The sequence below is a fragment of the Pinus tabuliformis genome, chromosome 8 (assembly GCF_031772625.1).
Source record: "Pinus tabuliformis cultivar Carrire ecotype Pingquan chromosome 8, CPIR1, whole genome shotgun sequence".
NCBI classification, from domain to species: domain Eukaryota; kingdom Viridiplantae; phylum Streptophyta; class Pinopsida; order Pinales; family Pinaceae; genus Pinus; species Pinus tabuliformis.
In genome coordinates this window covers 53367743-53390308 of record NC_142294.1, presented here as the reverse complement: position 1 = coordinate 53390308, position 22566 = coordinate 53367743, and the positions used below count along the sequence as shown (strand labels likewise).

At 41.6% G+C, this 22566-nt stretch overlaps 1 protein-coding gene across 1 annotated transcript; it reads left to right on the top strand.

Moving 5' to 3' along the window:
• Positions 1-19673: 19673 nt before the first annotated feature.
• Positions 19674-20150, top strand: LOC149234110 (uncharacterized). Its single transcript, XM_089368157.1, has one exon. The coding sequence runs from the start codon at positions 19674-19676 to the stop codon at positions 20148-20150; it is 477 nt and encodes a 158-aa protein (XP_089224283.1).
• The last annotated feature ends 2416 nt before the right edge of the window (positions 20151-22566 follow it).

The window sequence follows — 22566 nt, the reverse complement described above, 5'->3', positions numbered from 1 at the left end:
TCATTTCTCTCAAAGTGGAAAACGAGGAAATAAGGAGAGAAGATCTCTTGGAAGCAAAGCTTAAAGAAAAAGAAGAGGCTTGTGAAGAACGTGAGGCCGAAATAGTGTCTCTGAGAAAGGAGTTGGAGCAAATTAAAAAGGGTTGTAAAAGCTCTCAAATACTTGAGACTATTCTGAAAAATCAAAAACCTCAACATGACAAGTCTGGAATAGGTTTCAAAGGAGAATCCTCGAGCACTAAGAATAGTGCGAAAAGCTATGCCGATGCACTTTCCTGCAATCCAAAAGATGAAAAAGTATGTTATCAAAAGTGCATCCCAGATCCCAAGAATGAAGAGAGAATTACTCCAAAGAAGAATGTGGAGTCGAATCATGGAGACTGCAGCAAATACAAACCTGTACTCCACCAAGGGCCCATCACAAATACAAAAAACGAGGGAGGAGTAATTTCCAAGAAGGAAATCGACTCAAACCGTGGTTGCTTCAACAGATACAAATCCATTTTTCTTGGACACTGCTTTCACTGTAAAAACTTCGGTCATCAAAACAAACATTGTATGGCTCGCAGAAGTGAAAAGACAAAGCTAAAGGACCGAATAATCAACTCATATGCCCCCAAAAGGCAGGGACAAATCAAAACCTTCAATTCATTTGATCCCTTGACCAAATTTGATTTGATTTGCTCTTTCTACTACAATAATGGACACTATGAACAAGACTGCCCACTCAAAGGAAGAAAGACGAGTAGCAAGAACTCCAACATGGATAAATGTGGCCTGGCTCTATATGCTCAAAATAATGGAAACCATTGGTTTGTGGATAGTGGGTGCTCCAGACACATGACAGGAGATAGAAGGAAGTTTGTCTCACTGAGCAAAAAGGAAGGGAATGTGTCCTTTGGAAGCGGATCTGGCAAAATTGCAAGAAAAGGAACAGTTACTCTGATCAATGGAAAAGGAAAAGCTCAAGATGCTCTGCTAGTTGACGGACTCAAACACAACCTCCTGAGTGTCAGCCAAATCTATGATCAAGGACATAAGGTTGTTTTCAGCACCAAAGACTGTGAAATAAGGAACTCTGCCTCAGGGGAACTTGTGGCAAAAGGGGTGAGAACATCAGACAACATTTACATTTTGAACAAGATTCAAGAAAATAAATGCTACTTGATGAGAGTTGGTTGTGGCACAAGCGACTTGGACATACAAGCTTCGAAAATTTGATCAATATCAGCAAGATCAAAGCTGTACGAGACATCCCAAGGTTGTTCAAACCAAATCAAGAAGTATGTGGTCCATGTCAACATGGAAAGCAGACCAGAACCAGCCACAAGACAAAGGAGCTCTCTACATCGAAGCCCTTGGAGATCATCCATGCTGATGTGTGTGGGCCAACTAGAAATCAGGGACTCCAAGGAGAAAGGTACTTTGTGTTATTTGTTGATGATTATACTAGAATGATGTGGATATATTTTATAAAGTTTAAATCTGAAACTTTTGAGTGTTTTAAGAATCTAAAAGCCCTTGTAGAAAATGAAAAAGATTCAAAAATTAAGTGCCTCAGAACAGACCAAGGGGGAGAATTCACATCAAACGAATTTAGTGAGTTCTGTAATATTCATGGAATTAAAAGGGAATTCTCTGCTGCCAGAACACCTCAGCAAAATGGGGTAGTTGAAAGAAGAAATCAAACAGTCCAAGAAATGGCAAGAACAATGCTATTAGCAGCAGACTTACAGCCTAGATTCTGGAGAGAAGCAGTAGGGACAGCTATCTATACATTGAATCGAACTCAATTAAGACCAAATTGTGAAAAAACTCCTTATGAGCTATGGAAAGGAAGACCGGCTTTGGTGAAGTACTTCAACATCTTTGGAAGCAAGTGCTTCATAAAAATAAATGATGGCTCACCCGGAAAGTTTGATTCTCGACTTGATGAAGGGATATTTCTTGGATACTCTACACGGAGCAAGGCTTAAAAGTGCTACAATTATCAACTGAAGAAAATAGTGAAAAGCATTAATGTAAAGGTTGATGAAGATCTTCCAGAAAAGGAAATTGAAGAACATGAAGATGACTTTCTCATTGAAAAAGAAGAACCTAAAGAAGAAGAAATAGATGAGGAAGAAGAAGAAGAAGAAGAGGAAAGAGAACCACCTAATACCCCTTCAAAGATGAAGTATGTCCAAAGACATCATCCAGAAGAGCAGATCATTGGCGATAGAGATGAAGGTGTGCAGACCCAAAGAAGGATAACAATCACACCCAAGAGAAAAGTCATTTCCCTCCTATTTATGATAGAACCAGAAAAATTTGCAGAAGCAATTAAGGATCCTCATTGGGTAAAAGCCATGGAAGAAGAAATGTCCCAAATTGAGAAAAACAAGACATGGGAGCTAGTACCTCATCCAAAGGACAAAAACATAATAGGAACCAAATGGGTGTTCAAAAATAAAATGAATGAGGAAGGACAGGTTATCAGAAACAAGGCAAGACTTGTTTGCAAAGGCTATTCACAAATTGAAGGAATTGACTTTGAAGAGACATTTGCACCAGTGACCCATATGGAAGCTATCAGGATGTTCTTGACATTTGCTTGCTCAAACGGATCCAAAATCTATCAAATGGACGTGAAATCAGCATTTCTAAATGGGGAACTCAAGGAGGAAGTCTACATGGAGCAGCCAGAAGGTTTTGATCTAACAGCAGGAAAGGACTTAGTCTGTAAGTTGAAAAAGGCTTTATATGGGTTGAAACAAGCTCCTAGAGCTTGGTATGCATGATTGGATCACTACCTACAACAACAAGGCTTCAAAAAGGGAGCAGTTGGAAGTAAACTATACATAAAGACAGATGAAGGTAAGTTACTAGTTGCTCTTGTTTATGTCGATGATCTGATTTTTGCTAGTAATAATGATGAAATGAGCCATGAATTTTCTCAAAGCATGTCAAAAGAGTTTGAGATGTCAATGATAGGAAAGCTGTCCCACTTCCTTGGACTTCAAGTATCTCAAACCAGAGCAGGATTGTGCATATCTCAAACCAAATATCTAAAATACATGCTCAAAAAATATGGAATGGAGGACTGTGCACCCATGAGCACACCTATGACCACAAATTGCAAACTGAGCAAATATTATGACTCCCCTCTAGTAGATGCAACTCATTACAGGTCAATGATTGGAGCCCTTCTATACTTAACAACTAAAAGACCAGACATAATGCAGGCAGTAGGAATGGTGGGAAGATTCCAATCTGCTCCCAAACAATCCCACTTATTAGTTGTAAAAAGAATTCTCAGATACCTGAAAGGAACTTCTGATTTCGGTCTTTGGTACCCAAAGAGCTCAACACTCACTGTCACTGCATACACCGATGCTGATTGGGCTGGAAGTATAGATGATCGGAAAAGTACTAGTGGAAATGTGTTCTTCCTGGGAGACAGTTTAGTATCCTGGATCAGCAAAAAACAGTCATCCATATCATTATCCACAGCCAAAGCCGAGAATATTGCTGCAGCAGACTATTGTACTCAGATATTATGGCTGAAGGAAGCTCTAAAAGATGTCGACATATGTACAGATCAACCGATTACCGTCTATTGTGACAACACAAGTGCTATCAGTCTCAGCAAAAATCCAGTGATGCACTCAAGAACCAAACACATACCAATCAAGTATCATTTCCTCCATGAGCAAGTAGCTGAACAAAACATTGTCTTGGAATATATCAGTACTAAGGAGCAGATAGCTAATATTTTCACAAAACCTCTTCCTTGAGAAGCATTCGAACATCTGCGTCAAAAGATGGGGGTTATTTCTTTATCATCACTCAAGTTCATTCATAAAGATATAGCAAGACAGGGGAGCAGTTTGACAGGGGGAGTCCATATGCATTCCTTTGCCATTGATGTCAAAGGGGAGAGCAAAAGAATATTGTCATCAATAATAAAGGGGGAGATTGTTGGACACAGATTGTCATTGATGTCAATATGGCAATATTCGAGGAGCAAAAGGAGCCAAGAGGAGCAGAACAGAGGAAGCAGACAGCCATTGCAGCAACAAAGGAACAAGCAGAGCTATAAGGAAGCAAACATAGCCCTCAGAGGAGCAATGGGTGCATTTTTATTATCAGGAGTTATCGGGCCACAAAAGAATTATATGCATGAAGATACAGGCGGAGGAGCATATATCATACATATATATCGGAGGCACAAAACCTTATATATATATATATATATATATATATATATATATATATATATATATATATATATATATATATATATATATATATACTATTGAACCCGTAAAACCCATGTATGCATGCGTTAACACTATTCGCGGATAGAAAGCCCATATACATAGGCTTAACACTATCGGAGGCGGATCGCGGACTTGAAACTCTATACATGGGAGTGTTGAGTTGTATTGGGTCCGGCACATCGCATCGCTATGAGGGGTCTACGTTAACGTCAAGCCCTGACCCTGTGCGACTTTCGATCGCCGATAGAGAGTATCGCATCGGCACTTCGGAAGTAGGAGCTACAATATGTCAAGCAGTCCATTGCGATCGCCCATAGCGATATCGCATCGGACCTTCGCCAAGGGCAACTCCCGACTGCAATGCATATCCATGCGGACCTGCCGCACATTACAAATATGACTTAATCTGTGATCGCATATCGCAAGTCGTAAAGCCTTGCCACATTGGAAGCACTAACTGCGATAGGCTGTGGACCCGACGAGCATATTAACTATGGTTTAATACCATATCGCATCCAATCCATCGGAGCAGTGGAGGATCGACCGTCGACCATCGCCGGAGTCATGGGTATGATATATAAAGAACCCTCGGGAGTCACAAATCGCCGATTGCAATTTAAGCGCGGACCCGATACAGGAATAGGTGCGATTGTAATATTTCCTGAAGTCCGCCTTTTAGTCTGTTTGACTGTTTTTTCTCATATTCTCTGTGTAATGGAATGTCTGGCTTGCGTGGGGTGTTTTAAGCCGAAAGGCTTACGATGGCTGTTCCGATGGTTCAGAAGGCTGAACGTCAGTGAAAAGGGGTGAATCATGGCAATTATGATTGCGATCGGGACAAAACATCTCCGTTTAATTGAAAGAACTCTATGTATGCCGCAATCATTGCCAAAAGGAGCACTGTTACGGTAAACCGGGAGGATGTGTTCTCCGTGGATCGTTTGGACCAGTCTAATGAATCTACATATCCCCAGAAAGTCAGTGAACTTGCACAGCGCAAAGGAAGCCGCAGCGACCGAAGAAGAAGCCTAAGAGGCGATGTAAGCGGAAATGAATGGACAGAGGCATGGGAATATATAAAACAGTAAAAACAGAAGATTGTTCGTGCTGTTGTTGTGGTGAAGAACCAAACTGTGAGGTAGCAGAAGCAGCAAAGGTAGAAGAGACAGCAGAAGTAGCGGAGGCTGTAGAGGCAACAGAAGCAGCAGAGGCAGGAGAGTAGGAGTGAGAGAACCTTAGCTGAATAGAGTATAGCATCATACCAATTTATACCAAGTTTGGGTTGGAGCCCAAGAGGTTGGAGCCTCAGAACTGAACAGGACTAAAGTCATTGGGGATAGGTGCTCCTACGTGCAGAACCACTGCAAAACAGAGTTGGTGCTCTGGAGGTTGGAGCCTCACTAAAGTCCAAGTTGGAGCTTGGCAACTATTCACAATCAGATATATACTTATATTGTATTTATTTCATTGCATTGTCTTGAGTATTAATAAAAGCATTAATTCCAGCTATTGATTTCTGTGTTCTGTGTATACATATACATATCTATATATGCTTTTGGCAATCACTAGAACAATTAAAAAAAAGAAGGGAAATACTAATTCACCCCCCTTCTCAGTATTTCCAACAAGGAATGGCAGGTCCAATGGCAGAGGTAAAAGAAATGTCGGAAATCAAGGAAGAGGACAACCCTTCAAGAAGGCAAGAAACTCCAGGTATGAATCTAACATCGTTAATGATAAGCAAGATGAATATTGTCTACCAGCGGCCCTCTCTACTACTGCTCCCCCGGACACGCTGGGAAATTGGGTTATTGATAGTGGTGCCTCAAGGCACTTCATTGGTTTCAAAGAAGCTCTCTCTAATCTGATTGAGAAGGAGACCAACCTGGAAATTGTTCTTGGGGTCAACGCAAAATATCCCGTGAAAGGCGTAGGGAATGTCACTCTTCAATTGAATCAGGGTAATACAATTCATTTGCAAGAAGTCCTATATGTACCTAATCTCAAAAATAACTTGGTGTCCGTTTCGGCAATGGAAGACAAAGGCTACAAGGTAACCTTCATCGATGGCAAGGTACGTGTATGGAAAAAGAATTTTAAAGAAGCTTTCACTCTTGGGTTTCAAGTCGATTCATTATATCAGGTCGGAGGAAGTCCGCTGGGTGTCATGTCTTGTGACACATCACTTTAGTGCGAACTATGGCATCGGAGGTTTGCTCAATTTCATTATAAAGCTCTACCCAATGCAAGACAAATGGTGACAAGGATGTCTGAGTTCCGAGTAGAGCAAGAAGGTGTGTGTTCGGGATGTGCCAAAGGGAAGCCCAAGGGGGGACCATTCCGCTCAAGCCAAAGCAAGACCTCCGATATATTGCAGTTGGTTCAATCAGACATATATGGTATGATGTCTGTGAACTCCTTGGGAGGATATTTATATTACCTCACTTTTACGGATGACTATTTTCGCAAGACTTGGATATACTTCTTGAAAAAGAAGGATGAAGTGTTCACTTGGTTTTGTCACTTCAAAGCCTTGATCGAGAATCAAACCGAAAAGAAAATCAAGATCTTAAGGACTGATAATGGGACTGAGTATGAATCCAATGAGTTCCATGACTTTTGTAAAGAAGCTGGCATTAAGAGGGAGACTACAACACCATATACTCTTGAGCAGAATGGTGTGGCTGAAAGGAAGAATCGTACGATTGTGGAAGTCGTTCGTGCTATGCTTCACGATCAAAGACTTCTAAAGTTTCTATGGGCCAAAGCTGCAAATACCGCCGTATATGTGCAAAACCGATGCTCTCATCAATCATTGGGTTCCAAGACTCCCGAAGAGATGTTCACTGGTAAGAAACTGAACGTATCTCATTTTAGAATTTTTGGAAGTCCGGTATATTTTCATGTGCCGAAGGAGAAGAGGAATAAATTGGGTGCGAAACACTAAGGGCTATAGAATCTATGTGGTTGTTCAAATGGAAATCGAGATTAGCCATGATGTCACCTTTGACGAAGATATGGCTCTTAGCAAAGTTGACAATCTTCCTACTCAAAGGGGATCTAAAGAAGCTGACACCAGAGAACCAAAGGAAAAGGAAGATGAGACAATGCCCGATGTGGAAGAACTTATGGATCCTATTGATCAGTGTTGTGAAAATCGCGATTTTATCGTTTTATCGCGAGTTTTTCAATAAAACGAAAATATCGCGATTTTTATTCGAATTTATCGAGGGTATTTTTTTTTGCACGATTTTTATGAAATTATCGCGAGTTTTTCAAATTATTGCGATAAAAACCGAATTTATCGTGGGGCTTCGCGGCAGCGAGGTTTTATAAAGATTTTTTTTGTTTTTTTATGAATTCATTTGCACAGTCACGCGCGGAGGGCAGAGGAGAGCTGGGAGACGTTGCTGGAGAGGGTTTGAAGCTGATTCAAGTGCTTAGAGGAGAAAATCAAGAGGAGGAGACCGATTTCTCCATAGAAACGGTATGGGGATCAATTTTTTTTTGTTTTCATTGTTTAAAAACATTGTTTTTGTATTTTTTCACTGTTTTTGGTTGAGTAATTTGGTATGGGCACCAATTTTTTTTTGTTTTCATTGTTTTTAAACATTGTTTTTGTATTTCTTCATTGTTTTTGGTTGGGTAACTTGGTATGACTATGGGAACCAATTTTTTTTTGTTTTCATTGTTTTTAAACATTGTTTATGTTTTTTTCATTGTTTTTGCCATTTGGTTGGGTAACTTGGGTTTGGAATGGTTGGGTAGCTTGGGTTTGAACTTTGGAATGGTTGTTTTTGGTTGGGTAACCTAGGTTTTCATTGTACAATGTAAAAATTAAAAATTAAAATACTAAATTGTAAATTTGTAACTTGTAATTTTGTAAATACTAAATTGTAATCCTTATTTTCCCATAGGTTCACAACTTCACCGAAACACCTTTCAAGTTTGCAACTTCAAAGTTCAAAAACAAACATGCCAAGGAAATTGGATCCTTTCTAGGAATATGGTGAACCTAATGCTCCGAATGATAGGCTAAACTTGACTTGCAAGTTGTGTGGCCACCCTATGTCCGGGGGAGTGTACAGGTTTAAGTATCACTTTGCACAAATCCCTGAAAAAGACGTGGGGCCTTGTTCAAATACAAATCCTGAACTCATCCAAAGAGCCATGAAAGCATTGGAAACTTTAGACCAGAGTAGAGAGGCCAAAGAAGAAATCAAATGCAACTAAAAAGGTCAGTTGAAGCAAGTGGCACTGGTTCTGCTGCAGCATCAACCAATCCGGTAGCTGCCACATCATTTTTTGTTCCTCGAACCACACTTGGTTCACAGCCATCTATCAGTTCAATGCTAAAAAGAACTGAGAAAGAACAAGCTGACAAGTTGTTGGCAAAATTTCTCATCTGGAGTGATATTCCTTTCATCATTGTAAGGAATAATCCATTTTTCCAACCTATTGTTGATGTTATTGCAAGTGTTGGCCCAAGGTACAAAATCCCTTCTTATCATGATTTCAAAGGCCAGATTCTTCAAAATGAAAAGCTTGACTGCACCAAAATATTGGAGGATTTTAGGGCATCATGGGCACAAACAAGATGCACTGTTATGTTAGATGGTTGGACTAACCAAAAGGGAAGAACCCTTATAAACTTCTTGGTTAGTTGTCCCAAAGGGACTATGTTTATCAAATCTGTTGATGCATCTACACAAATCAAAAATGCAAGAACTTTATGTGATTTGCTAGATGTGTTTATTTTGGAGGTGGGTGCAGAAAATGTTGTCCAAGTCATAACGGACAATGCTGCAAATTATGTTGTTGCTGGCAAGATGCTTATGGACAGGCATCCTACTTTATTTTGGACACCTTGTGCTGCACACTGTATTGATTTGATGTTGGAGGACATAGGGAAAATTCCCTTTGTCAAAGATATTGTTGATTCATCCAAAAGCATTACAAAATTTATATATAACCATACATCTATGCTTAGCTTGATGAGAAGATTCACCAACAACAAAGAGTTGGTGCGTCACGCCATTACACGGTTTGCCACCAGTTTCATATCTCTTCAATCCCTCTTGAATTCTATGTGGGATGTGAAGAGAATGTTTCTTTCAGAGGAGTGGCGTGCTTTGCCAATGAGCCGCAAACCAGAGGGAGAGGCCGTATGCAGACTAGTTTCATACCAGGAAGACTTCTGACTTTTGGGTGGGAGTGCAGGAGGTGTGCGTCGTTACTGAACCTTTGGTAAAGGTTCTTCGGTTGGTTGATGGTGAGAAGCCCGTAATGGGCTATTTGTATGAGGCCATGGACAGAGCCAAAGAAGCCATTCGGGCCTACTATGATGGTAAGGGAGATGATGGGTTTCAGAGACAACTCCTCCTATGGGGAGTGATTGATGACCGATGGAACAACACACTCCATTGTCCCATTCATGTTGCTGGGCTTTTCCTGAACCCTGCATTTTCTTATGCATGTGGGTTTGATTTTGATGCTGGGATCATGGATGGATTCTTATCCTGTGTCCAGAAGATGATGCGATCTCCAGAACAACGTATAGAGATCTCTAAACAAATTGAGACATATAGGACGGCAGGTGGCACATTTGGCTTTGAGATGGTTGTCACTGATAGGACGATTAAAATGCCAGGTATTTTTTAGTTTGTAACTTTGTTTCAAATTTCATTGTCTCTTCAAATTCCATTTTTTTCTAATGTTTATTTAAAATTTTATTTGTAATTTTGTTGTAGATGCATGGTGGAAAATGTATGGTGGCAGGGTACCCCTTCTACAAAAGCTTGCCATTCGCATCCTCAGCCAAACATGTAGCTCCTCAGGATGTGAGCGCAACTGGAGTGTATTTGAAAAAATACACAACAAGAAGCGCAACAGGTTAACACTTAAACATTTAAAATATTGCAAATTTCCAAATAAATTTTTGAATTCTTTAAACAATATTTTTTTTTTAATTATTAATTATTATTTCATGATCTTTGTACAGGTTGGAGTCCCAGCAACTTAATGACATGGTCTACATCTACTACAATCTTCGATTGTGGGTGAGGCAACTTGAGAGGACACCTGATGTGGAGGCCATCTCATTGGATAGGATTGACACCACTGCTGCATGGAGGGTTGAGGCCGAGAGGCCTCTCATCGAGTCTGTTGATGATTGGTTAGTGCAGGATGTAGTGGAGGGGGGTCAGGAGGAGGAGGTGACACCACCTGCCCGGGCTACCACTGCCACCAGTAGAGGACGTGGTCTACCTCCTATAGCTCCTACTTCTAGAGCACATCACACTCGAGTGACATCTCCACCAGCATGGGCACCAGCATCTACATCTAGAGGGAAAGGGAAAGTTGTGGCATTTTCTCGCAAGAGGGGTAGAGGAAATCAATAAGATTAGACTTTAGTTATTTTCTTCATTTTATTGTATATGACATTATGACATGATGAGATACATTATTATATTTTTTGTTGATATTTTGAGGCTGAGTTGGGACTCAGGAGTCGGGACTTACTATTCAGGACATGATTCAATGTTATGTGTGATTTTAGGACTAGAAATGATATTAAACATCTTATATATTAGTTCTTTTATCATATTTATGTGTCAATGTATTTATTTTATGTTGTAGATGGTTTAGATATTAAAAAAATTGAAAAAAAATGAATATTTTTGTACCAAACGATTATTTCCCAATAATTACGATTTTTCCCGATTTTTTCCTCGCGCCAATATTATCCTGATAACGATTAATGCAACATTGCTATTGATCCCCCTCCGCAAGAGCCTTCCTCTTCTAGGAAGAGGCCTTCATGGCTTAGGGGGACACTTGATAATGCTGAAGGGCAAGTTGCACCCAGGGGAGCCTTTCAGGAAAGTAAGAAGCCGACCAGGTATCAGGGATACTTGACCATCATGAGCACGATCATCCAAAATAAGCCTTCGTCATTCGCAGAAACTGTCAAGCATCAAGTATGGAAGGATGCTATGACTAAGGAATATGAGTACATCATGAAAAACAATGTCTGGGATGTGGTCCCCAGACCCCAGGACAAAGCAGTTGTCACTTCGAAATGGCTTTACAAGATAAAACATGCAGTTGATGGAAGTGCAGAAAAGTATAAGGCTCGTTTTGTCGCTCGTGGCTTCTCTCAGAAGGAAGGTATAGACTATGACGAGATATTTGCACCTGTTGCCCGATATACCACCATCCGCTCGATCATAGCCCTTGCTACTTCGCAAGGATGGAATCTACATCAGATGGATGTCAAGACCGCGTTCTTGCATGGTTCGATCAAAGAGGAGGTCTATGTAGAGCAACCCAAAGGATTTGAGATTCATGATCGAGAATCTCATGTGTGCAGGTTGAAGAAGGCCCTCTATGGGCTGAAGCAAGCACCCCGAGCATGGTATGAGAGGATCGATAGCTACTTGATGAAACTGGGATTCACTAGGAGTGAAGCCGACCCTAACCTTTACTTTAAGGTTGAAGATGACAATCCTCTCATACTAGTGTTGTACGTTGATGACCGCTTTCTAACAGGTAGAGACCCTCTCATCCACAAATGTAAGAGGGAGTTGGCTTCTGAATTTGAGATGAAGGACCTAGGACTGATGCACTATTTCCTAGGACTAGAAGTCTGGCAAAATCCAGGGGAGATTTTCCTATCTCAAGGAAAATATGTGGTGAAGATATTGGAGAGATTCGGTATGGTGGACTACAAGCCCGTGACTACCCCGATGGAGCTTGACTTCAAAAAGTTAGGCGGTAGTGCTGCCGGACCCGTTTTATGAAATGCTACCAAGTATCGTCAACTCATCAGAGCATTGATGTTCTTGGTGAACTCTCGTCCAGATATATGTTTTGCAATCAACACATTGAGTCAACATATGGTTGAGCCTCACCACTCACATTGGATTGGTGCCAAGAATCTGTTGAGATATCTTCGTGGCACAATCACTCATGGGTTGAGATACACTGCCGGAGATGTGAGACTACATGGATATACCGATGTTGATTGGGCAGGCAGTGTGGTGGACCGAAAGAGCACTTCTGGGTGCTATTTCTCTTTGGGATCTGCCGATGTTGATTGGGCAGGCAGTGTGGTGGACCGAAAGAGCACTTCTCGGTGCTATTTCTCTTTGGGATCTGCCTCGATATCTTGGATGAGCAAGAAGCAAAAGTCAGTGGCTTTCAGCACCGCCGAGGCAGAGTACATTGCTGCTAGTATGGCCTCTTGTGAGGCAGTCTAGTTGCGAAAGCTCTTCAGTGAGTTGTTTGGATTTACATTGGATACCATCGTGATCCTGTGTGACAACCAAAGCGGGATTCGTTTATCAGAGAATCTCATATTTCATGATCGCTCCAAGCATATCGATATCAGGTACCACTATATTCGGGATATGGTGCAGCGGGGAGCAATAAGGCTCCAACATATCGGTACAGATGAACAAGTCGCCGACATTTTGACAAAGCCCCTAGGAAAGGTCAAATTCTTGACTTTCCGAGAACGATTTGGTGTCGTTCACAGACTCTCTTATGAGGGTCAAGTATGATGTATTGAGCTCTGGGAGCTCTAGGGGGGTGCGGGGTACTTCTTGGAGCGAAATGCGACCACAGGACAACTCACCATCCCCTGGTGATGCACTATGTATAGGGTGAAAGGTTCAACGTTCCCCTGTGACACCCCGTGGCGATTGTAGGACAGGATGATTAGTTTCCGCTAGGCCAGGATGATTAGTTCTCCGTGGCGGCTGTAGGACAAGATGATTAGTTCCCCTGTGGGCCAAGATGATTAGTTCTCTGTGGCGACTGTGGAACAATGTTGATTACTAACTCACTTATGCTTGATAGCTTCCCCTTTTTGCATTTAGCTCCATTGCAACGTTCTAAATCTTTAAATCAATTTCTAACTTGCATTGCTACTTTGATATAGGTGTTATTGGATATATCTTGTCTCATTTTTAATTGCATTACTAGATCTAAGTATTTGTTTCATTTCATCTCTTGTTAGCAATCTCATTTGCCATCATTCCTATATGCTTCCATTGATAAACTTTACTTGTTTTCACTGTCCAATATAAGTAGAGATATCTTAATAAGTGTTCATTGTTAAAGGCATTTGGGAAGTTGCGCTAACTTCCAATCTAATTGTCATCTTCAATTGATTATATAATTCGAACCGTGAGCTCAACTTAAAGGCTGTTTGAATATCATTTTATTTTAAGTACACATTTTATTTACATCGGCAAGTCTATTTCTTATTGCTCATATATCCAGTTGTTGTAATCCTTTAATCTCATCGTACTAACATTTTTCTTGCAGCAATTACTTGGTTTGTGACTTGACATTTCACTTGCAAGTGTTTCTAATTTGCAATTTAAGCATTGTTAATAAGGCACTGGTCTATATCTACTAATCTTGCTATTGCTTCATTGAGATTTACTTTGCTCATTTAATAAACACACATGCTAATTAGTTTCAAGTTGCCTATGATCTTGCTCTTAATCTCCTAGGACTTGTTGTTCCAACAAGTCCTTACTTCATCCATATACCATTAGTGACTAACCCCCTTGACTTAGCTAGGAGAGAATCTAAACAAAGTTAGTAGGGATCAAAGTGACAACCCCTACTCTGAGCGTTGCGCCTTAGGTGTACACTTTAGGCGACAACACCTCCATACACCATACAATTTTATTACAAACAAATACCATATACCATACTCCTTAAGGCTTTCATAAAAACTCGAATATATATACTGAATGCTCCAATCTAAATCAATGCATATACGACCTTTTCATAATTATTCAACATACAATAATTTATCCTTCATGAGATTTTTGTTTACGGAAAGATTGGTGCGCTTCAGGGCTGATTAGGGTTTCTAGCAAACTCTGCAGCAACGGAATCACTCTGCACAACACTAGACTGCAACAACTCAACCCCTCTAGCGACAGCATCATTCAGCAAATAGGCCCATTGCTATGGATCCCCTTCCAGGGGGGCACTCGGAGCCTCCCCCCAACGAGAGCAGCGAGATTCAGACTCCCAATGTGACTGTAAGGGCTTCTGAAACAGCTCAAACTGACATCACTGCGAATCAGACTGACCCAGCAGATCAAGGAAAACAAAAATCGCCACAGGATATGGAGGCAACGCCTCAGACTCAGCAGCAGGATTCTACTCGGAATAGAGAGATCTCCAAAGCGACCTTTGCCACTTGCAAACCTATTGCAGCAGAGCAACCCAAGATAGAATTACCTGGTCACCAAATCAATACCCAAATCTAGTTCATGAAGGACCACGCTCTCATAGGGAAATTTATCGACTTCTGGCCGACGGAGAAAGCCCTACAAGGATGGATTGCAGCCAAATGGAAACCTAAAGGACATGTCACCCTGCAGCTCGGACCAAAAGGTTTCTTTACGGCTATCTTCAACTGCATAGAAGACCATAACAGAGTCCTAGACGAAGGCCCCTACTTCTTCAACTCCGCGGGCCTGTATTTGAGAGATTAGATCGAAAGATTCAACCCGGACAAAGAGGATTTCAGTTGGGTGCTGGTCTGGATCCGAATGTATTCCCTTCCATTGGAGTATTGGGATGAAGAATCACTAAAAGACATAGGAAATGGTCTGGGAGACTTCATAAAGATAGCCAAAGAAACGAAACTTAGACGATACACTTCTTATGCACGCATCTGTGTCTACAGGCACCTAGACAAAGCACTCCCGGACGCAGTAAGTCTATATCATGATGATTTTGAATGGATTCAGCCTATATATTATGAACATGTCCCATTCAGATGCAGAAAATGTCATGCCCATGGTCATCTTTTCCATGATTACCCCCTAAATGCAACCCCCAAAACCAATGCCACCTCAGAAAAACCTGATTCGAAAGGAATTACCAAAGTCAATAACCGGAAAAAGCACCACAAAAAGCCTGCCTCAGGCTCTAGAAATCCCACAGCCAACTCCTCCATACCCTCTACCAGCAATAGCTTTGATATCTTGGCACAACCAGCAATAAATGACACTGAGCCCCCCAACCAAACTGCTAGTATACCCAAGATATCTTTGATAATCCATCCCTCAGACACAAGAAATGCACTGAAGCCACCTCATGCCACTGTAAGCTCAACATCCAATCCCAATAAGGAATCTAAAGGGAGGCCTAATGGAATGGAAATTGATATCTTTGTCCAAGAACCAATCCATTCAAATGACTTCGTAGCGGAAAACAATGAGCCCAAACATATGGAAGAGGAGCCTAAAAGTATTGACATTGGGTATCTGGACATATTCAGCCTTGAGCAAGAATGTAAAAAGATATAGTATGATAAAATCCCGGATAGACAGTTAGAAAATTTGGAGGTAATCCTTTCTAGAGTACATCAACAGCGAACTTTAGGGATCCAACAGAGTAGTCAATGGGATGGAAAAAACATTCCCAAAGATACCAAGAAACGGGGGAGAAAGACAGATCTGCAAAGAACCATCATCACTGGGGAAATGTTGGTGGAGTCAGGAAGATATTCCAAATTAACGAAGTATTACAGGCCGCTACCCAATATTGAACCATGAAGCTCACATCATGGAATTTAAGAGGGTTAAACAACCCTGTGAAGTACAAAATGATCAAAAACATGATACAGCAGGAGAAACCTCAAATATTCTTCATGCAAGAAACAAAATGTAGCAGTAGGACACTGGGCACCATTCTCTCAAAAGCCTGGCCAGGAAGCCATTCAGTAGCAGTGGACGCCTCGGGCGCTTCAAGGGGACTTGCAATAGCATGGGATACACAGGCTATTTCGCTCATTGACATCCATGCGACTCATAATATTATTCAAGCTAATTTTCATATCATAGGGACCAATGTTCATGGACATCTCACCAATGTCTATTTCCCCCAGGATTCCAGGAACAAATTGGCTTTGTTGAACATGATAGCATCGCTCAACTCTACCAGAGTCCATCCTCTTTGGATTACAGGTGGCGACTTTAATATGATTACTAAACTTGAGGAAAAGAATGGAGGCAGAGTCAAACTAGACATTGAAAGTAGCCACTTCAAGGATTTCATACAAAATAACCGGCTCATTGATCTACCCTTTAACAATGGAACGTATACCTGGAATAATAGAAGATCAGGTTCACAGCAAATTGCCTCTCAGTTGGTTCATTTCTTGTTATCTAACAATGTCATTCATTTAGGAGGAGACTTTACTGCCTCAATCTTGCCTCTATTCGAATCAGACCATTGGCCCATATCTCTTCAATGGCAAAGACCTGACAACTCCACACAGAGACCCCTCCGTTTTGAAGCATTTTTGCTTACACATCCAGAATTCAACAATCTAGTCCTCTCAATCTGGAAAAGCTTCATTTCCCCTGAAGGAACAAAAAATGTATCAATTTCAACAGAGGCTCAAATTTCTCAAAATGCACATCAAGCGGTGGAATCAAACGACCTTTGGCAATATCTTTCAAGCCCAAAAGGCTCTAGCACAAGAAATGATGGACCTTCAGCAGAAAATAATTAATGAAGGAAGGACAAAAGTACTGGTGGAAAAGGAACAGAACCTTCAGAATCAGCTAGACGAAAGAAGAAAGCAAGAGGAGATCCTCTAAAAGCAAAAATCCAGAATAAGATGGCTAAAAGAGGAAGAGCGGAATTCGAAATTCTTTCACCGCACCACCATACAGAGAAGAATGCACAACAACATTGCACAAATTCAGAATCAGCAGGAAGAAAGGTTGGAAGAACACGATGATATCGAAAGAGAGCTCCTCAAGCATTTCAAAAACGTTCATCGTGAACCACAAATCAACAGACAGCCAGCTATAGAACGGATTCTCTAACACATCCCTAAAATCATAACGGAAAAACATAATCAATTACTCCTTCGTCTGGTTACTCTACAGGAAGTTGAATCAACAATGAATCAGCTCAAGGAGGGTAAAGCTCCTGGACCAGATGGTTTTACCTCCAACTTCTTTCATAAGTTCTGGGATCTCATCAAAGTGGACGTTTGGCAGGTTGTGGAAGAATCTAGGACTTTTCATTGGTTGCTTCCATCTCTAAATGCCACCTTTATTGCACTCATTCCTAAAGAAGAGCATTCTATTACTCCAAACAAATTCAGGCCAATAGCTCTTTGCAATGTTATCTACAAAGTCATCTCCAAAGTCATCGCTTCCCGTCTGAAACTGTTGCTTCCCTTGCTCATATCGCCAGAACAATCGGGATACATAGAAGGACGGCAAATCATTGACAACATCATCCTCACCCATGAGATCATTCATTCACTAAAGCACAACAAAAAAGCAGGTATGCTTCTCAAAATTGATCTCTCTAAAGCTTTTGACAAGTTAAGTTGGATCTACATTCAAAAAATGCTTACAGCCTTTGGATTCTCTCCTCCATGGATCAGATGGGTAATGAATCTTGTCTCCATTACTTTTTTCTCCATATTGGTAAATGGCATTCCTTCTCGTCCTTTCCACCCCTCTAGAGGCATTCGTCAAGGAGATCCCCTCTCTCCCTTTCTTTTTGTGCTAATAGCCGAAAGGTTAGGTCATATAATCAAGAACACTCTTCAAACTCAGCAGCTTAGAGGCATTTCAGTCCATGACTCCCCAGCTATCACTCATCAACAATTCATGGATGACAACATGTTGTTTGGGCATCCTTTAATTCAAGAAGCATTGATGTTTAAATCCTTGCTTGATGACTATTTGGAAGAAGCTAGCATTAACAATGCAAAATCCCAAATCTTCTTTTTTCACACTCCCTCCATTACTCAATCCTCTATAGCCCGCATTCTTGGATTCTCTGTAGCTTTTCTACCTTCAAAGTATCTAGGCGCCCCTCTGACTAATTCTGCACTAAAACATGCCTCATGGCATCTGCTCCTTGAAAAACTTGAAGCCCGCCTTTCCTTCTGGACCTTCAGAGCCCTCAATATGGCTAGTTAGCTAGGGATGGTTAAAGCCGTTTTACAATCGATGCCTTTATATCTTTTCTCCATTTTAGCGGCACCAAAATGGATGCTTAAGAGGATCGAAAATTTACAACGTAATTTTCTATGGGGATCCTTGGGCCAAAATCGTAAATGGGCATTGGTCAAATGGACGACAGTTTGCCTTCCAAAAAAATATGGAGGTACGGGTCTCCGAGATCCTCAACACAGCAATGCAGTTATGGGAGCAAGGATATGATGGAAATGGCTCTCAACTCCACACACACCGTGGGCTACACTTTGGACTGCCAAATATACAAATAACAGACCACCAAAAGATTTAATCAGACTTATGTCCATTGAAAAGGGCTCCTTATTATGGAATGCAGCCAAACAGCATAGTGTCATGATTCAGCAACACAGTTTCTGGGAAATCAGAGATGGCAGCAATGCTCATTTTTGGGCTGACTCTTGGCAACAAAGACCCAGGTTAAGCAATTTGTTCATACCTACACAAACAGATGAATGGAACACACAACGGAAGGAAAAAGTCAATCAGCACTAGATTCCAGCCCTCAACCAGGGATATAGACAATGGCTAAAAGCGGCAAAAATTATCAGACAAGGAACAGAGCAAATCCACGATGAGATTGATACAAAACTCACGAATAGGAAAATTAGATTCTGAGACAAGAAGGATATTTTGAGATGGGGGTACACACCACGTGGGATTTTTACCACTAAGGAGGCGTACAATCTTTTGATTAACAAGCAAAATTCCAAAGACCCTCTTTGGGACAAAATCTAGTCTCCCGGAATTTGGCCCAAGGTTTCGACGTTTCTCTGGCTACTATGTCAAAAAAGGATACTCACTTGGGACAATTTAAGGAAAAAAAAGTTTCCACGAGCCTTCAAAATGTCCCAATTGCAACCAACAGGAAGAGACCATACAGCATCTTATGGACTCATGCCATTTAGCCAATAAACTATGGGAAAAAACCAGCTTTAGATGTCAAAAAGGATGCAGAGTAACAAAGGATATTACAAACACCATCCATAACTGGGCAATCGATCCTTACAAGAGCAGGTTGCTAAACTCTCTGTGGAAAATTATTCCAGGCCTTCTCATCTGGACATTATGGAAAAAAAAGAAACAAATGCATTGTTAAGAATCAATGTACACCTCTAGATAACATCTGGAGTACTTTCTGCAAAAATCTTCCGGAAACCTTGGCGCTTCAAAAGTGGCATGAAAATGACTTTCCTACCCTTCCTCAGGAGTAGAACATCTGGGAGAATTGGCATCTTCGGATTACCCAAACACATGAGAATCCCCGTAACTCTTCTCAAAATTCCAAAGCACCAAGCAAATGGCAGCCTCCTCCCCAAGGAATGATAAAATTAAATTTTGATGGAGCCTCCAAAGGCAACCCAGGCATGGCAGGTTATGGAGGCATCTTCAGGGATCACGGAGGCAAACCACTCATGCTCTTCCTTGGCTCAATAGGATGGGACACGAACAATTCAACTGAACTAGAAGGACTGTGGCAGGGACTTTGCTTAGCTCAACAGCATGGATTCTTTCCTATTGTAATTGAAGGAGACTCACAGATCCTTATCAACATGGCTAATCAAATTCTTCAAGGGATACCTGCTCACAAAGTAGCTTGCATCTGGAGATTAGCAGCTCATTTAGAGATCATGGAACAATGGTTTTTAACCAATAGAGCAATCACATTCAAACACGTCAAAAGGGAAAGCAATAAAGTGGCAGATCTCCTGGCAAATCTGGGGGTGGACAGTGATCTAGTTCTAAACTCAGGCTTGCTTTACATTTTAAATGATAGCTCTCATTTACAGGAATGCACTGATCTGGTGCAGAATGATGCAGAACTCCCGGATGCGGGTGTTTAGGCACGCAGGTTGGCAAGTGGCGAGGCCACCTGGCCACCTACGCTTCCACTAAGAAGCTTATCTAGGAAGCCACCGCCGATATTAATGGCACATTAATATACTGCATGGGTCAAGGCTTCATCAATATGATTTTTAAGATGGCCGCTTCAGACCGTCTTCCCCCCGCTCTGCCTCCTCTGAACTGCAATTGTCTCCCTGCTGCTGCAAAGCTGAGCTCGCGCACGACAAAGGGGAGACGCTGCCAAGTTCTATGCTGCATTAAGATGGTGGATGGTGCTCATTTCTCGCAGAGTCTTCTTTGTTGCCTTTGGACTGGTTCTTCAGTCTTGAATCTCTGCTCTGAACCGCTAATCACAGGTCCTTCTGCTCCCATTGACCACTCTTTCTTCGGCACTGCTCCTCCTCGTCCTCGTCCGCTCAATTTTGCCTAGGTAAGCATGCCTCGTCTGCGTCATCGAATGCGCTGCAGGAGGGGTAGCAATAGAGGAAGATCAATTCGCCCCCCCTTGTCCCTCTCTGACTCGTCCCCCTCTGACTCATCCTCCCTGGCGACGGCTCACTTCTCTGGGCGCTACCCAGCAACTCACAACGGTCAGGGGCGAGCTCAGATTGCAGGTCCTCACCCTGTTGACGCTGCCCCCCAACCTCCTGCTACCTCTATCTCTTCTCTGCAACCCAGACATTCTGCTCAATTTCAATTCCGTTGTACGCTGGATCGTCCATGCATCATAGCGACTATCTCGGTGGCATTTAGAGAGGAGCCACAAAACTCCGAAGACCCAGCCCGCAATACTCAGGCGCAGCACACCACTAGCAAGAGAAAAGCCCCTGGAAGCAGCTCAAGGACGCACAGAAGCAGCTCAGGGAAGCACCGCTCTAGGCCACTTCAATAACATGGAAAAAACTCTGAGAGATAAACAGGATGCAGAAGATGACATGGAGGCATACAGGTGTCTGATAGTGGAAGAACCTCCTCCTCCTAACGACACCTAGCTAGTCAATGTTTTTCAGGTTTTAAGCTCCCGACTCCCAGTACTATGGGTCTATTCTGATGTTTTTATGCAATGTTGTTAATTTTGATGATAGTTCAAAAAACTATTCCACTCTGGCATTACAGGCTGTTACCCCTGCGAGGGCAGCAAACACTTATAGTTTTGGATTGGTTTCCCCGTTGCGAGCAGTCTCTTTCCAGTCTTTTGTTGTTAAACATGGCATAATTTGGGGCTTGCTCTGCAGAGGCCAGTGCCTCCTTGTAATTTTTTTATTACATTAATAGAATTAGTCTAATTTAGAAAAAAAATATTCAACATACAATATATATCAGCCCAAATCAAAGGAACACAATCTTTTCAAAGTCTTCAAAAAGAACTATTCATCGACATCAAAAAAAAATCTTTTAATGCACCAGTCAACAGAAAGCATGCCACACAGTCTTCAAAAAATGTTTAACACAGTGTTCAGAGGATGACCAAGACCAGGAGGGAAACCACGTGAACCATAGGGATCCTAAGGATTTAAAAAATGTGTGCAGTAGGGTTTTGCAAAGGCCTCTGCTTGATGAGCGAGAGAAGTGAATATCACCGAGACAATAAATATTTAAAGTCTCCGATAGTGTTACTGACTATCGTCGATCTGCTACTGGCATCACAAGTTTTGTTTCTCGCTCACACTTGGTCAAATATGAAACAAACAACAAACAACGCATTGCAAACACACCAACGCATTCCAACGCACCATAAGTAGCTCCCTTTAATGTATATGAACCAACGCTCACAAAGTGCTCAAAGCATCTTCGAGAAGTATACACAATCAGGACTAAACGCACTAGGAGTATGGACCACAATATAATAACTCAATGCACAACAGAGAGCGCATATCAATGCTCTATATTTCACCAAACGACCATCATAACCAATGTACAATCCAACACACAGTCATGATTTGCAAGGGTTACGCACCATTCGACGCACGTATGAAGGATCCATACGCAACGTAGACACTAACCATTAGCAACACAGATTCCAGGAACAGTTCAATGTAGCAAGATTCACGATCTTGAGTGCAGAGGCAGAATTCAACCACAATTCAAAGGCCAGCCTTTGGTTAATGCGGATTACAAAGGCATTGTTCCAATAGACCATTGTTTAAATGCACAGAATCATAGTCTTCAAATATGTGTGGAGCACCAGAATTGTCACAGGGTAGCATGGAGCCAACGCACCAAGAGATAACAACATAACCAACATATAAGGAGACAGTGCGCACATAGATTTGAGATTCAGAGTTTGAAACTAAATTTGAGCAGATAGAGGACAGAGGAACAAAATATGGCAGAAAACTGACAAGAGTTACAGCACGAAAGCTAATTTTGGGCGCTGGCTCTAATACCATGTCAGGCCAAGAGTAACTCCGCGAA

Excerpts from the sequence above, each read along its gene's own strand:
- LOC149234110 (XM_089368157.1), top strand. The coding sequence starts at position 19,674 with ATGGCAGGTTATGGAGGCATCTTCAGGGATCACGGAGGCAAACCACTC.